At 40.7% G+C, this 17,422-nt stretch overlaps 1 protein-coding gene across 2 annotated transcripts in view; it reads left to right on the forward strand.

The window, feature by feature from the left end:
- The window catches only part of AGPAT4 (1-acylglycerol-3-phosphate O-acyltransferase 4), a 69,267-nt gene that overhangs the window by 30,814 nt on the left and 21,031 nt on the right, over positions 1-17,422 (forward strand). For both annotated transcript variants that reach the window (XM_079333466.1, XM_079333467.1), the window contains 3 exons: positions 6,157-6,326; positions 14,340-14,501; positions 16,637-16,790. In XM_079333466.1, the coding sequence (XP_079189592.1) occupies positions 6,157-6,326; positions 14,340-14,501; positions 16,637-16,790 (486 nt within the window). The remainder of the gene's footprint in view (positions 1-6,156; positions 6,327-14,339; positions 14,502-16,636; positions 16,791-17,422) is intronic.

The raw sequence follows: 17,422 nt of genomic DNA on the forward strand, positions 1-17,422 counted from the left end.
AGCAGGGCCCCTCTCTCCATCGGTCTCCCATGGAGTCACAGCCTCCTCTCGGCATCCCCCTGCTCTGATGTGGGGCTCCTCCACAGGCCGTGGGTTTGGTGGGAATTACTTGTGAGCAAACTTGCTGTTTGACAGACATCATAAAGTACTGTGACAGGCACTGGCTGTTCTCATAGGAACAGGAGACTCTAGCATATTTGGTCTGTACTATTTGGGATGATGTCTGGTTGAGCACAGTTGGGAGACGGTTACGGAAAATGGATCATGTAAATGATTTGTCGTTAAAAGTATCATTTTTATTAGACCAGTTGTGACATACCTGAAAAACTGGAAAGGATTTGCATGCAGAAAGCCTTATTCGAGTTTAAAAGAGAAATTGCAATATTCAGATTAAATTCAGGTTGAGAACAGTTGATTGAAGGTTAATTTATTTACCTCTTTAGCCTGTCAGAGGAAGGAGAGTTGGTATGTATGTATTTAGAGGGTAGGTATACACATCAGTGACAGAATTGCCCGTGGAATACTGTGTTGGAGGTACACAGGCATCATGAAGATGACAAATAATAGCTTTGTAATCATCCTTTCCAGTTATCTTCTGACTGGTATTAGAGTATTATAGATTAGGCTTTCTTTAAGAGGAGGCAGAAGTTACTCATATGAATGCACCAACATGGGAAACATGCATGTGTTCTCAATTAACTTGCACTGTAAGATGGTCAGTGACTTCTTCTCACAGGCTTCTCAGGGTCACTTGCTAGCTGGCGTTGGTAGCTTTAGCACTTCCTTTCAGGCTGTCATCTCCCTTCTGCTAATAACTAATTCCCATGGAGAAGTGAGGTCTCCGTAATAAACCTACTGGTCATGATGTACCATTCATAACAGTGAATGGTTTATTCAAATAGCTTGGAAGGGTTAGTATTTCTTAAACATATGCAGACTTAAAATAATAAAACCTACAAGCAGGCCAAGGATCAAAAATCAAAAAATATTTTTTTGGGGATGTGTGTGCTTGTGTATAGGAAACTGCTTGAAAGAAAGCATTGGAACGAGACTGGTGTTCCTTTTGCACAGTGACTTGCAGTGAATGGGCTGTAACCATTTGTTCTTTGCTAAGCAGTTCCTCTGTGGTGCTGCTTCTGCACACAGTAGAAGAAGCCAGCGGTGTTTTGGACAACAAGAAACCACATCCGGAAGAGATGCAACTGCCTGATTTCATGCCCTTACAAAGCAAATGTTGGTGTCATAGGAACTTGCCAACAGCACGTTTTCTTTCACTGTTTGTTGTACTAACTCCTTTGATCAGCACATGCTATACTGTCCTCAGTCAGTTGTGGCAAGTGCAGCACATCATCTGTGTTGGAATATATGATTGCTGAAGAAGAGTACATTAAAATAATTTCCTGCAAGCAAACACTGAAATGAATGTGACTTGAAACCTGAATATATGAAAGGGCTGTGCCATGCTTATCTTTCTCCTTGCAAGCACATCCAGTAACTCATTGTGATGAGTGGGGAATTAAAAGTCACCATTTCTTCTTCCTCTCTGTTGGTGATTTCTGTCCTTAAAAGCACAGACTTGTAATTAGTTGAAATGTTATTCAAGGGAGTTGCTTATAGGGTCTTCCAAGGAGACCGAGGCAAAAATCTGCAAAACCAGACCTGAAGGCAAGAGAGAAGGGTTTTGCTTGTTTTTCTTTTTAAATTTGTGTGCATGATTCCCCATAGCTCCTCCCTGTCATCAGCCAGTACTCTTGCTGCAAGACAGCTTTAAGGGAGGGGAAGCAAGGCCACAGATACCAATGGTTTTACCACCAACTGTGGAAGGTGGTGGGGGTAGGGAATAAGGCATGGTGGTGGTGCTAAGGAAAGAGGGGGCTGGATTTCGGTCTTGTGTTTAAACCCACAAAATCACAGAAAACCTGGCATCCTAAGCATTTTCCTATAGGTGGAACACCAGGACATCTGTGTTGGAGTGAACCAGAGACTCCATTATACCTTGTTGGTGCAACATGCATAAAAGAGAATCTGAAAAAAAACAAGCTGATGCTTTGTCTGGCTGGGCTCCCTGAATGACCTCCCACTTATCTTGGGGAAGGGGGAGAGGCATTGCTTGGCTTCCCAGCTTCCCAGGGTTATTTTCCCCAAGAGATAGTTTTTGTTGCCCCTCATGGGAAAGATATATATTTTATAATAATAAGTTATTCTAAACAATTTTCCTGTAGACATGTAGCAATATTCAGCTCTGAGCTCTAGTTTCATGTACCTAATCAATGCCAGCAGAACTCCTGCCTTCAAGTTTTCCTCATAATTATTTGCAGCTCCTGCAGAGAAGGAAGTAGAGACCAGAAATAAATGCCTAGTCTGTTTAGACAGCAAAGTGAACCACTAGGATAGCCTATGTAAGGAATACTTGGAAGTATTTTAAAAATCTCTTAGGCAGCTTTTCAGTTAATTTAGAGGTTTAACCCTGTCTGTGATACACAGAGGGCTTTTAAGTAGTCTAGGGGAGATAGAGACTTGCTTTTCTTAGTTACCTCTAGACTTCATTCTATGAGAAATGATTAGGAAGTGCATAGAGATATGAATTGATTACTAACGAAATCAGAGCAGGATAATGAGAAGTAAAATAAGCCATTAATTAAAAACACTTTCCCACACCCCTCCCTCCTTCCCAGATCTACCTCCTACCCCGGTGGCACAAGGAGACAGGGTATAAGTGTAGTCTGAAAGTCTGGAAAGATAGTAAGTTATTGCAAGTCATTCTTCCACAGACAGGCACAGACTCTAGACTATGCAACCTGTCAGTCTGTCTTTAGCCTTATTTTTGCATTTTTTAAAATGCTTTCCCCATCTTTGACATCTCATCCTTCCTGGTGTTCTGTGCAGTGCAGCCTTTGAAATGACAGTCACAGCTTGCCCACTTATCTTGCTTTTATTTGTGTTGGAGAGTTTGCTATGTTTTTACCATATATTCCCATAAGAATTTTCTGAGTTCTTTTTCTTGATGTTGCCTTGATACAGAGATTAAAGAAAATGAAGAGATTAAAGGAGATGAAGAATGTCATGGAAGGAAACAGTCCTGTAGCTCTTTAAATAAGGTTATGCACTTACTTGAGATCTTCAAATTATTGTACCTATTGAGGCAATACAGAATTATGCTTTGAAAGGAACTTTAAAATAGGTAATTTACAGTTAATCTTGTAAGCATGTATTTCCATGGTTTATCACATAATCACAAATTGGAGAAGGTTGGAAGGAACCACAGCAGGTCATCTGGTCCTTATCAAGAATAGTTAGCTGAAGGAATTACTAACACTTTCTACAGAAGAGCAGTGGTAACTGTTGTAATGACTCATTCTTGCAAAACTTTGAGGTGAAAGTCTCATTAAACTGTGTGTTTCCCTTCTTCCCTTAAATGTTATTTTTCATGTAATGACTTACAGTTCAGCTCTGCGTTGGAGATTTTTCTCGTAGTTACTTGTTCTGGAAGTGCTGGGATTGAAGCAGCTCAGATTTGTGCAGTGAAGGGCGAGGAAACAAGCTACTCTTGGGGGAGGTAGGAGTATTCTTTGAAGCAGATGAGTACTTTTTTTTTTCATTTCAGACAGGTAAAAAACCTCAAAATTCATAAGCACATAGGGATATCCATATTAAGTATTTGATGTCATGATTTCTCTCTGCCATAAGCTTCTTCTGAAGCTAGTTGTAATGCACTGCAGGGACTCTGCCTTCAAAGCAAGGAGCAGAGATTTCAAGTTCCTTTGGTTTTTTCCCTTCCTTTGCCATAATTGTTTGACAGTGTCGCTGGAGGATTTACTTTGAAAGGTGGGAACCCTCATGATGTGGCAGAATATGTATTCATCAGCTCAGTTGGGGTGTTGAAACTCCAGAAGCTCATTAAAGGGGTCAAAGAATATTTTTTTCTTCCCTCTTAGCAATTGATTTGTGCTTATACAGTATAGCTGGTGTACAAAGGGAGAAACGTCCTCTGATCATGTCTGTACTGTGAAGGAGGGAGGAGAGTGTGAACGGGTGACCTTGTGTGGCTGAGCCACCACAGCAGGTTGCTGGGTAATAAATTTCTGTGGAAGTAAGCTGATGACACAATGCAAGAGTAGCACAAACTGGCAGTACTTATCATTGCTTGAGATCCACAAGGAGAAAGGAGGCTAGGAAGAAGGGGAAAGAAAGAGTAGGAAAGATGGGGGAAAGAAACATGTGAAGATATTAGATCCTGGCAGATGGTATTTACTGTATTTAAGTACAGTGGTGTTCAGTGCCTGCAGCAAAAATCTTGCTTATGTGAAACCTGAAAAATCAAGGGACATCTAGAAATATTTTTGCCTGTGCTTTTTTGGAATGTGTTTGAAACTGGAGATATAAAAGTGAAGAGCTCTATGCATGTGGCACACCTGTGTAGTGAGATTCAAGATATGTTATTAGTTTTGCTCAAATTCCTCAATAAAAGACAAAATACATGAAAATTCTGCACTTGAAGTGGGAGGACTTTTTCTCAGGTAAAATTGGCTTTTTTGTCAAGAGAGCCTTACCATCACCATCTCTGCCTTTTTGATTTTTTTCCCCCAGGAAACAGATTTAATGGCAGTAGATATTAAAAAGAGGGGAAGTCATGTGGCAGTGATTTTTTCTTTTAGTTGGATTGCTAGTTAAGCAAAAGATCTAATCCTGTCACTGATATATTTCCTTTACTGTGATTGTGTTCTGCCCTAGGATATGACTGTAGATTCAAAAAAAGTTTGCAAATTACAATGTGGGATAGGCTTTTCCCCCCACCTATTATTCAATTTTGTTGTGTTTCGGGGAGTGAAGGGCTTTTATTTCCAGTATAAATCTAATAGAAAGCTCTGACCTTAGAAAGATACATTAATTGTGTTTCACAAGGCAGCTCTTTGCAGAGGAAGTGTTCAAGGTATAGGCTTCTGTATCTTCTCAGCTGGTTTTCACTGAAAAATTAGTTTGCGATCAGTGACATCTGCCATTCCCTGGTTAGCATGTGACAGTTTAGGTCTCCCTCCGCATCTCAGGCTACTGTTTCGATGCATTGAGTAAAATGTACTCCTGCTGCAGTAGTGGTAACATTCCCTGATTAGAAGGAAGCAGATGGACTGACATTTATCTATATCATAAACATGCTTTTATCATATTAAGGTAATGTTACCTGAATAGATATTGTCTATTAGCCTGCCTGTAGCACTGTTAGATAGAATTCATTCCCATCATTAATGCCTGTTCTCCAGTGTACAGCACAGTGTCATCCAAGAGCTTCAGGCAGTTAATTTTACTCTGGATGACTGGAAATGTAGACCTGTTCCTGGTTTCTGGCTGGTTTCTGTTTTCTGTCCCTAGTTGTGACCAGTAGGGGACCAAAATGGAAAGGAATTCAAATGTGTTTCAAAGACTGGCCTGGTTTTGTTCTTTCCTGAGGTGAATGAGCATTTTTGGTGCCTTCAGGCTTGTGTTAAGCTAGGAGAGCATCTTGAATGTCTCATCCTTCCAGCAGAGGCATTCATGTGGCACCAGGGAGATATGTTTCACTTAACAAAGCATAACCCCTTGCATTAGACCTTTGCTTTGGTTCAGGACTTTCCTGACAATTTTGACAGGAAGCAAACGTGTCCCTTAACTCCTTTTCAGTCTCAAACTGACAGCTTTCATTTAGTCCCATGGTACCCCGCAGCCCAAGACATGGGTTGCTTTAGGAGAACCATTGCTTTTAGATTTTCTTTTTCCATATCCATGGAGATAGAGCTCTCCGAGCTTCTTGGCTTTCCTGACTCACCTCAACTTCCTGTGCCCCAGACCAGAGTGATTTTGCTAATAAAGGTTTGATTTACAAGTCTTGTGGTCAGACTTAAAGTTCCAAGCAAACAAATACAAAGAGTACAGTACAAGCCTGTGCTTGATAATGGCACAAGCAAATAGGAAATGAAAGGCATATGATAGTCACTAGGATACTGCTGAGAAACCACTTTCCAGCTTGTAAAGATAGCTGTGTTTTAAACAGCCCTCTTACGTGTTCATTAAAGCACTTTCTTTGCCACATGCTATTGAGGTGGCTGATGTTTTTAATGTGTTACTAATTTGTGGTTTTGCCTATACTGTGTGCATTCACATAGTTCTCATTCTTTTTTTCAGAGATGGTGATGTTGCTGGAATGGTGGTCAGGCACCGACTGCACCCTTTACACTGACCCAAAGGATTACCACAAGTACGGGAAGGAGAATGCCATCGTAATCCTTAATCACAACTTTGAAATTGACTTTCTCTGTGGTTGGAACTTTTGTGAGAGATTTGGGGTCTTGGGGGTGAGTTACTCAGTATTTAAGATAAATCTCCTAGGATGTGAAAAAAAAATCCCCAAAATAAGTGAATTGTGTTTTTAAATTAACAGATTCGTGCTCAAATTTCACTCGGCTGCTGTCCAGAATTAGAGGTGAACCTAAAGCAGTGCAATACAAGTATATGGAGACAGGATGGCTCAGGAAACCACAGAAATTTTAAAAGCATTACAGTTATAGCTGATGAAGGAGATATTTTCTTAACCTGTGGAGATCATTACAGTTATTTCTCTCTGCGTATTTACTAAGTAACTATAGCAGTTCATTGTGCTGCATAAAGATGGGCTATCCCGTGATTCTTTCCTAGATAAATTATGGAATTTGTTTGCTTTTTCCAGTGTAGTCTTACAAATCCACAGCTAGAGTTTGAATGATGTAGCCTGCCTCTCTCAGAATGAAAGAGCAGCCATCTTAAGTGAAAGCAGTGGCCAGCTAAAAGCAATAAGGGATGAGAGAGGACGAGTTATTAATGGTTGAATACAGTGCTACATTAAGCTACATTAAGTGCATTTGTGCTCAGGGTTGCTTTTTTGTTTCCCCTGTCAGATCATGGGGATAATTCACCACCTGACCTTCATTCTGTGGTGGTGACAATATTCTCTGTCTATAAAAGATTTAGATAAGGGTTCCTCCTTATAAGAAAGAAGATTAATGACTGATTCTGGCAGTTTTCTGCAGCATCCTTCTAGCTTTGATACTGGGCACTGTCAAAAGTCCTGACCTTGGATTGTGTGAACCTCTAATTTATGTGGCCTTCCCTTTGGACTCTTTACATTTTCTGGACATTTAGGTGCCACTTCTGTCACTTCCAAATTACAATAATGGCAGTCTGTTTAACAAGAACATAAAAAGGGGCCTTAAAAGTGGAGGAAAGTGAACCTAAGCATTACAGACTTCTCGTTTAACCAAACTGGCTGTTGGCTTCTGAATAACACTTCTGCCATATTGTCTAGGGCTTGAGCACAGAGCTGGAGGATGGCATGGAACAGTAGGAGATGTAGGGAAACCTGTTCCTAGCAGGCATGTGGAAGTGCAAAAAACAGTGTGCTGTAGTGCAGTCTGTCTAATTTTGTAAGCCAAATGGCCTGAGTTCTCTAAATAAAGCTGTATTTTTGAGGGTCTGGTGCTTCTTCAGAAAACATCAATGTAAAAAATGGAAGGATTTTTTTCTGTACATAGTGATAAGGGCCTACACGGTCAAAAATACCTTGTTTTATGTTGTTGCTGTGGTAGGATGGAATCTCACTAGCTGCAATTGTTTTCAATAGTTTTCCAAGTTAATAAGGATTCTGTTTTAGTTTTTTATGTTCTTACCTACACATAAGGAAACCACACTGCAGAAACAACTGTTGAAATTACTGTGCTGCACTAACAAAAATATTTTTTCTTTTTTTGGCTCCTTGCATTTATTACTCAGTTTGCATTTATGCTAATATTAGGATTATTTTAGGAACAGATATATGCTGATTGTGGTTTTGCTTTTTTTTTTTTTTTTAACAACAAAACAAAAACAAACAAAAGACCCAAACAGCCAACACTAAAACCAGCACAAAATTATTTCAGTCCTGAGTAATGTACTGTGGTTTTACTTCCCAGAAACTGTTCCTGGAAGAAATCGTTTCCACGTGCCCTTATTTGCAGAGATGTCTTTATTTAACAAAGCAGTGCATTTCCTTCTCAGGGCAACCAGCCCAAGTTCTTCTTAAGCCTTGTTAAAATAACCATAAAGAATGGAAAGTGCCAAACAGTGATTTATTTTCCTGTGTTTTGTCTGTGTTTCGTGGGGATTGTCTGTGTTGGTATACTGGTACTTGTCTTGGGCCTGTGCAAGGGTAGGTGATTGTGCAGTGATGGGGGTGCAGGTTGGTTTGGCTTGTGCTGCCTTACATGGCTTCCACTGTGCCAAGTTTCAGGGCATGGTGTGGCAGCACAGGTAGGAATGTTAAGAACCATTAGGGCTGATGTTTAGGAAAGGAGTTATAGGAAAGAGGCAGGTGTACAGAGGGCTTTCTGAGGTGTCACAGCCTCCAGTGTTTTGTAGCTCAGGGACTTTTTGAGCCAATGGTTGTTTATATTTAGTGGTGTTTAATTGTATACTCTGTGAAGTTTCTATGCAAACTTTGGATATCATCCAACATCTTACTCAGCTGATGTCATGTCCGCTGCTGCTGGAAAGGAAATCTTGCATTTGCAGTCCCCTGAGTCTGTTGTGATGCTTGTCTGCCCTATCTGGTGATGCTTTAGATACTCTTTCTGTTTCTTTTATGCCTTAACTAATCCAGTGAAGAAAGGAGAGATGGCTGGGAAGGGGGAGGAGGGAAAAGGTGAAGCCAGTTTAGAGCCATAGGAGTTGGAATTGACTGCTTGGCTGCAGCAGGCAGCATGGCTTTGTTGTGACATCCAACTGTGCTCTGCAGCTCTGGCAGACAACAGTAACACTCTGAAGAGTGTAACAAGCATGTGTTCAAACTTTCAGTATTACACAGCTTGAACATTTCTTTATTGATGCCCTTAAATGTTGTAATTTTTTGCTTGGTCGTTGTGGTTTAACCATCCAAGCAGCTAAACATCACACAGCCACTTGCTTACTCCCTGCCCCCTGTGGGGTGGGGGAGGGGGGTGGAATTTGGGATTGAGGTAGAATTTAATAGGACAGAAAAGGGACAAAAATAATGATAGCGATGATGGTGATAAAAGAATCAGAGTGTATAAAACAAATGATCCACAATGGAGTTGTTCTCCACAGTCCAGTTCCTTAGCAGAAGTCCCCAGTCATCTTTTCCCCTAATTTATATAATGAGCATAACATCAAATGATATGGAGTATCCCTTTGGCTAGTTTGAGTCAGCTGTCCTGCTGTGTCTCTTCCCAGCTCTTTGTGTCTGCCAGTTTACTCGCTGGCAGGGTGGTGAGAAGCCAGAGTCCTTGATGTAGTGTAAACACTGCTTAGCAACAGCTAAAACATCCATGTGTTATCAACATTATTCTCCTCCTAAACACAAAACACAGCTACTGGGAAGAAAATCAGCTCTATTCCAGCAGAAACCCAGACATTGTTTTTGTTTATTTGAAAACAATGTTAAACATCCTTAAACCTGTCTTGCTCCTTTGGTTGCCAAAAAAAAAAAAGAAAAAAAAGAAAAAAAAAAAAAGTCTTTCCCTTTTGAAAGCTGCCTTTTCTGGTCTTAATTGAAACATTCAATCTGTGCATTTGTCTGCTCCTTCTCTTGTATCTCTTCTCCTGGACTGGTTTTCTCCTTATAGCCAAATTGCATTATTACTATGAGTTTATAAAGCTCTGTCAGTGTGGCTTTGATTTATCTGTGTGGGTTAGGTTTGGGGTTTTTTTTCTGTTTTTGGGACATGGAGTGAGAGTGGCATAGTCTTGGCCTGTTTTTAGGTTTGTGAACCTGAGTGTTCTTCTAAAGACTCAGGTCTTGCACATGTATGCTAAGAGTTTCTCTGCTGTGTCCTTCCCTTTTCCTGTCTGTGCCGTTCCAGTCCCAGGATTTACCTAGCTGGGATAGCCTAGCCACTGTGTCCCCATTAAATGCATTAGTAGCCCTTGGTTTCCTCAAGGTATGTTGCTAACCATCCTCTTGAAAAACGACCCACTGGACACCAGAACTCAAAATCAGGACATGGGCAAGTTCTGAGGAGGCAGCTGTTATTCAGGATTCTTACCAAAAGCACTTTAATATGTTCCCTGCCTGGATTCACTACTTTGTTGTTTAGTCCGACGAAGCAGCAATAAAACAGCTTTTTTAGTAACTTTAACAGCCTGTTGTCTGAGATAAAGACATTAATATTGGCAAAAATTGCCTGTGCTTTAAAGCTAAACCTGCTGGTTTTAACCTTAACTGCCTGTTCCATATGTCAGGTAATTTAATTTTATTTGAGAGTTGCTTATGCTGAAGCTTTCTGTTTGAAAAGCTGAGTGTGGCCTTAAATGTAGATGTGAGAAGACACTTTTTTGTATTATTGTACAAGACTAATAGGTGTATGGGCACAGCAGGGGTTTTGTGCATTTTAACATATTAACAGCTTTAAACTAGATTTGAGGTGGTAAAAAGACAAAATCAGGCTTGCTAGAGATAAGTCTGTGTTACCTTTCAGCATGGAGAAGTTTTACTCAATATGAAACATGATGAATTGGGAACATAACTAAATTTCTGGAATGTTGGCTTTGAGGGACTAAAGAAGCATACCTTGCTATCATGATGACCCAGAGAGTGTAATATGAAGGAGTGATACATTTTGAAAGTAGAGCAATCAGAATCATTGAAAGTATGTCAGTGCTGAAGGCAGTCTGCAGAGCAAGTAACTTACGAGGCAGATTGCTGCTAATGGTTTCCACTACAATTAACTTGTTTTAAAACTCAGGAACAAGTTTTGTTGGACACTTTCTGCTTGCATGTTGATTTCATGATTTTGTTGTGTTCTTTGAACAAGACATGTTGAATAATTGAGGCTGGACATGTAGAATCAAGATTATCTTTCTTTGACTGATAGTTGGCAGATGCACTAAAGCAAGTTTGTAAAAATACTTTTTTATGGTGATGTTGGTGCAGTCAGTCATGAAAGGAGAGCTTCATGGGTATCTCATTTGGATAAACTTGGCCAAATTAAATTAACCTGGATTAAAATGTTATCACTAGATAGATAAGTTGTTCCTGTCCAGTGGTAATTTCATTAAATATCTGTTGAAATTACACAGTTCTGAGCATTACAAACATTCTGAAAGTGTTTGACTTCCTTCAAGAAGGCAACTTACATGGAATAAATCAGTGATTTTAATGGTTATTTTTCTGTTTAACAAGCTGAATTTGAAGGTTAGAGGTAACTGTCACGTGTTTACCAAAGGACTTTAGTAAAGGAAAAGTTAGTGGCTGAAGTCAGTTAGAGTTGCATTTTTCTCCCAAGGTATTTTCACAGGAGCAGTGCATGGGTAGAAACCAGAACAGCACTAGTTACAGCTCTAGTTATTGTGAGAGGGATCACAGAATCATAGGACATGCAGAGTTGGAAGGGACCCACAAGGTCCAGCTCCTGATCCTGCACAGTGTCCCCAGGTATCACACCAGGTGCCTGAAAGTGTTCAAAAGCTTCTTGGATTCTGTCAGGCTGGTGCTGTGACCACTTCCCTGGGGAGCCTGTTCTAGTGCTAACTTTTGGATGAAAAACCTTTTCCTAATATCCAACCTAAACCTCCCCTGACACAACTCCAGGCCATTCCCTCGAGTCCTGTCACTGGTCACACAGAGCAGAGATCAGTGCCTGCCCCTCCTTCTCCCCTCAAAAAGAAGTTGTAACTGCAGTGAGGGCTCCCCTCAGTCTTGTCCAGGCAGAACAGACCAAGTGACCTCAGCTTTTCTTGTATGGCTTCCCCTCAAGGCCATGTCCTCCTTTGGACAATCTCTGATAGTTTAATGTCTTACATTGTGGCACCCAAAACTGCCCCCAGCACTGGAGGTGAGGCTGCCCCAGCTCAGAGCAGAGCAGGACAATCCCCTCCCTTGCCTGGCTGTGATGCTGTGCCTGATGCCCCCAGGACAGGGTTGGCCCTCCCAGCTGTCAGGGCACTGCTGGCTCAGGTTCATCTTGCCAGTGACCAGGACCCCAGGTCCCTTCCTGCAGCACTGCTTTCCACCAGCCCATTCCCCAATCTGTATGGCAGCTTCTGAGGGGAGACCTAATGTATTCCTCCCTCACAGGAGCATCCTTGCCAGCAAAATGCACTGAGGAGTTTCCTTTGTCTAATTAGTTCTGTTGTTAGCCTTCCTTCTACTCCTAGAACAGATGGGTGCATAAAGTAGCGTGAGGTGATATAGTTTATTTTTATGTGCATCTCAGGAGCCATACTCACACGTGTCTAAAGGAGTGCTTTTAAATTTTAAAAATTCATCAGCACAGAAAAAGAATAAGCCCAGACGTTGTGATTTTGGGGTTATACCTGTGCTGCAGAACACCTGCTCTCACAGGATCCTTTCTTGGTTTCACTGAGCCAAGTGCGACTTCTCTCCTGCCTCTTGTGTAACTCGTGCTCTTCTGAAAATATGTAAAGTATTAGAAAGTAGGTATGGTGAAACAGTTATTTTAGCTAGCTTTTTGGACTATAATTTCTGCCCTTCAAAATCTGCAGGAGGACTATTACATTGTCTGTTCTGACTCTGTGTTCTGGAGGTCTTGTGCACTCTATGCAGAGTACACTTGTATTAGTTTATGAAAGTTTCTTATGACACTGAACACTTATTGTAAATAAACTTTAAGAACACACTGAGGTTTCTTCTCTTTTGTGTGTGTGGGGGGTGTGGTAATAGAGCTGCTGTTGGCCTCATTGTGCAGGGAAGTGGTAAAAGGAGAGCCTGTTTCTCTGTGCCCAGTTTGGGGAGCTGGAAGAGGAGGCTGGGTTCAGCATTGCTGCTGTCATGTAATGGGGACTAATGTACACCATGGCTTAAAATAAAATTACTGCAGCTACTTCTCAGGGGAGCAGTGGGTTTGGAGTCCTGATCTGAGCCTGTCACTGAAATTATGAAATTCTCAAATGCTCAAGAGGGAGCACTACTATTACAAAGCATTAAATCATTTGATAGAGATGGTTCCTGCATTCTTAGAAGTGAAACTCTCTGTCATCCTCTGTTCTGCTTCTGTGTAACAGTTGCTGATGAAGCTGTGTGATGTGCACATGCCTTCCAGTCTTATGATCTTTTAGATAGCTTAATTATTTAAAGTATTTTCCTTCTCAAGGAAAGAGAACAAATGAAAAAAAAATGAGCTGAGATAAAGAATTAGGTCAAGTCTCTTGCTGTAGCAGCTAAATGAATAAGAGTGACTAAAAAAAATAGAAGTAAATATTTTCTATTGATGGCAACTTCTACCACTAAGTAATTTCTATTCAAATGCCATGTCTTGGAATCCATCTGCAGAGCTTTTTGATGGGCTATCTTATAATAATATCATGGTCAGAAACTGGACTCTAATTACTCCCATCTTTCTTCCAAGGAAATGTCACTGTTTTTTGGAAATGCTGAATTTATTTATGAACACAATACACACGTGCCATTTTATTGATTAAATAAGTGAAATGCAAGACAGCTCATCAGGGTAGGCTGGCTTAGAAGACAGGAAAGGAGTACATGGAATCAGTTCTCCTTCCCTTGGGGATTTTAGTCTGAGATGATCAGAGAGTTAAATTCTGGAGTAGGATTAGATTACAGAACATGTTGAATGCTTGAAAAAATCACAGACTTCCTGTGGAGTATCTGGACTAGTCACTTCAATGTCTGTCACACCTGTGAGACAGGAAGAGTGCTTTTCTGTTTCTTCCTACTCCAGAAGCATGCTTTGAAGAGAATTTCACTACTGTTAAGTATTGCTGCCCTTTCATAAGCAAAATTGAACACAATTAAGTATTATTATTTCTGCTGTGTTTTCTAGTGTTTAGAGTTTCTTCTATTGGTAAACCATGTGTGCATGGCATCAATATGATGTTCTGCAATGGCTCTGTAACTTTTTTTTTTCTGCCTCTCTCTCTTTTTTTTCCCCCATGTTGAGATGCCCCAGCTTTGGGGAGAAGCATAGTTTCAAGGTATCTTCAAGGGAATTGAGGTGCCACTGCCAGGGTCTGATTGAATTAAGAAATTTGATTGACACAGCTCCAGTCATTTGCATGTATTCCTCCATGGTTGAAGGAATTTGGCTTCACTTTCGGGTTTCAGTGTTAGGGTAGGATAGAGCAACATAAAACCTAATGTATTTAATTCTAGAAGTCTTCCGTGCAGATATCTGAGATAATATTTGACTATTTTGCCATATGAGAGAAACCTGTTTTTCTTTGTTTTGCTTTTACACTCGTGTTAAAACTGGGTCTGGTCAATATGAATCAATATGTTTGTGTGTAATTATACAAGTCTCATTCCCACAGTGCACTCTTAAGTGATCTAACTGTGTTTGACTTGCTTTGATTCTGTCTTGCAGAGTTCCAAAGTGCTTGCAAAGAAGGAGCTCTCCTACATGCCCATCATTGGCTGGATGTGGTATTTCCTAGAGATTGTCTTCTGCAAGCGCAAGTGGGAGGAAGATCGGAAAACAGTCGTACAGAAGTTGCTCAATCTCAGGGACTACCCTGAAAACTTTTGGGTGAGTGATGACTAACGAGTGTGAGGTGCTGGAGTGCTCAGCAGGAATGAGAGGCACAGGCAATATGTGTTCTTACCAGGTTGTTCCTGAGACTTTTGATTCATTAGCTTCCTTGGGAGCATCAGGAGAATTCTCTCAACTGAGTTCTCTCTGGAGTTTCCTATATACTGTATTGTCTGTTTCCTTCTCTGTAGTTTGAAGCCCTACAGATATTACTGCAAAAATACCTGCACTGTGATCCACTCAGTGCACTTTGCCTTTCTCTAATTCCAGGCACTGGACAGGGGTAGATGCAGGGGTTCATGGCTGTGTAAAAGATGTACACGACAATGTTGTATTGAAGCACATCAACTGTATTTGTTACCTAAGCTCCCCTCTCACCTTAGATTGCAGAGTTCATACTAGTGTTTTCTCCTTCCCTATGATTCTGCCATTCCTGGGAAGGTGTTTGGTCAGACATGGCCCAGTAGAAGTGCAAGCCATCTGGTTAGAGAAGTGGCCTGATGGAGCCATTGACTGTATTCCAGGGAGAGGATTGGTGTCATTCTTCAGTAACAAGAAAGTTTTTACTATTTGCATCACTGTAATTTTTTAGTATTCAGTGCTGGCATTTCCTTATGTGAGAATGAAAAGCCTTTGAATATTTTCTCTTCTTAAAAATCATAAAAATTGCAGTTCTTCTGAGCTAGTGATGGCAAGAGTGCAATTCAGTTAAAGAAATGGAATCTTAAGCAGCATCCCTGGGGCCTACAGAAATATTCCTGTTTCCTCGTGAAGATGTTTAAGCTGCATTTCTTATACTCTGAAACAAATTTCTTCTTTTAATTGTCATTGCTTTAAGTGAGTGCTAAGCAATCAAAATTAATCTCTGTGCTTTAGTGTTTCAGTGAGTTCCAGGCAGGAGGCTGCCTAGCAAAGGGGTGATTCTGGGATTTTAGTTTCAGTTTCTCTCCAGAGATTTGCCTGTGCTCTGTGACTTTTCTATACACATAGGCAGCTCAACTCTAATCAATGAGCACCAAGCCACCATCAGCCTGTAGATGGGATTGCTAAAAAGGAGCTATACCTGAGGAAGGGAGATAATTGTTGATGTACACTTGGGTTTATTGCAGTGTGGAGTTTTAATTTGCCTTTGTATGATGACATAATGTCAAAAGGCACAACAATAGCACCTTGTAAGGTAGACAAGGCAAAGCATGCTAGAGAAATTTTCTCATCAGTTTCTCTATATGTCATCAATCTGATAACATTATGCTTGCAACACAGAGTGAAAGCACTCTTGGATGAGCTAGAACTGAAGCTGGCTGCTTGGCTAGTTTCTTCAATATCTCTGTCTTTTTTGGCTACATTTTTGCTATGGGTTATGAGGACTTAATTTGTGTGATTTGACAGTGCTCTCTGATGTGTTACTTTGCATTCATACTTGGCAGAAAGCAGATGAGCAAGTGATAAATCTGCAAAGATCTGTGTGCTCTCTTCTGCCTGCCAGTTACAAGATTATACATGTCTGAGCATTTCCCTGTACAGTTCTTAAGAGGCATGAGCCTTTCAGTTGTCCTGCATGTGCTGCCTTACATCTGTTATCAGCTGTCCCATTGGCATCAAAGTTCCTGTCTGAAGTTGTCCATGGACCTTGAGTGCCATAGGGAAAGCAAGCAGGTTGGAGTGAGGGCATACAAGCTGGGGACTGAAGCATTTCCTAGAAATGTGTTTGGTTTTGACACTTAATAAGTTTTAGATACCATGATATTTGAACACTTCACCATCAGAGAGATTTCCAACAGGAGTGTGTTTGAGTGTTTTCTAACAGCTCATTAGAGATGGAGTGACTCAGAGAAACCAAGTCATTCTGATGGCAAGTGGCAGAGCAGATGTTAAAGCCTAAAGGCTGAAGTTCAGACTTGATGGCAAGTTGGATGAGTGTTTGGATTTGGGGTCTTGGGTTGTTTTGTTGGGTTTTTTTTTTTGGTTGGCTGGGATTTTTTACCTCAGTCAAATAAATGACACAAATGTGTATGAGGATACACCTGTCCCTGCTAGCAGTGTTAATTTGGGTTGTGCTGGTGGGAATAGATCTCTGCTCAGTCAGCAGAAGACTGAGCTTCTGTCTAACTGTAATTGTGTCTTGGTTTTAGTTCCTGATTCATTGTGAGGGCACAAGGTTCACAGAACAGAAGCACCAGATCAGCATGCAGGTGGCTGAAGCCAAAGGTCTGCCCAAGCTCAAGTACCACCTGCTGCCACGAACAAAAGGATTTGCTGTCACCGTGCAGTGTTTGAGAAATGTAGGTAAGGAAAGTCACAGGGGACAATGCTAAATGGTTATTTCCTCTAACCCATGACAGTTTCCCTTGCTTTTCTTTTCCCTCTAGTGTGTACCCTAGAAGAAGAATCCTGGGATGCTTTCAGACCGTTTTTTCACTCTCCTCTGGTCTTATTAGCAAAGTCCTGAATCAGTTTGTGGGGCTGGTTTTGATTGGGAATTTTTTTTTGTTTGGTTTATTGAGGGTTTTAATTTATTATTTTTATGTTTTGATAACTGTGACTCTGTGTTTGGGAATCTCGGTTGCATATTTTGTACCAGTTGGTATGTATTTTCTTGCATATTTTGTGCCTATTGCCAAAGGATAGCATTTCTGCTAAGCAGTTCTGTTCTAAATGAAGCAAATGCATCAGTAGAGAATCTGAGGCAGTGTGTCTTAAAATAATTTCTTGTGGTAAATGATTACCTCAAATGATGCAGTTCTTAAATCAAGAAATATTCTACTTTAAATTTCTATATAGATTTGCTCTTTAGAGTTTCTTAATGGAGCTGAGGAAGGGGAGTAGACCTTGCTTGAAGATATATGTAGATGAAATTTATGAACAGTTTCTACATTACAGAGTATGAGCAAGTGTTTCATCTTTAATATTGTTTTGAG

This window comes from Erithacus rubecula, assembly GCF_903797595.1.
Source record: "Erithacus rubecula genome assembly, chromosome: 2".
Lineage (NCBI taxonomy): Eukaryota > Metazoa > Chordata > Aves > Passeriformes > Muscicapidae > Erithacus > Erithacus rubecula.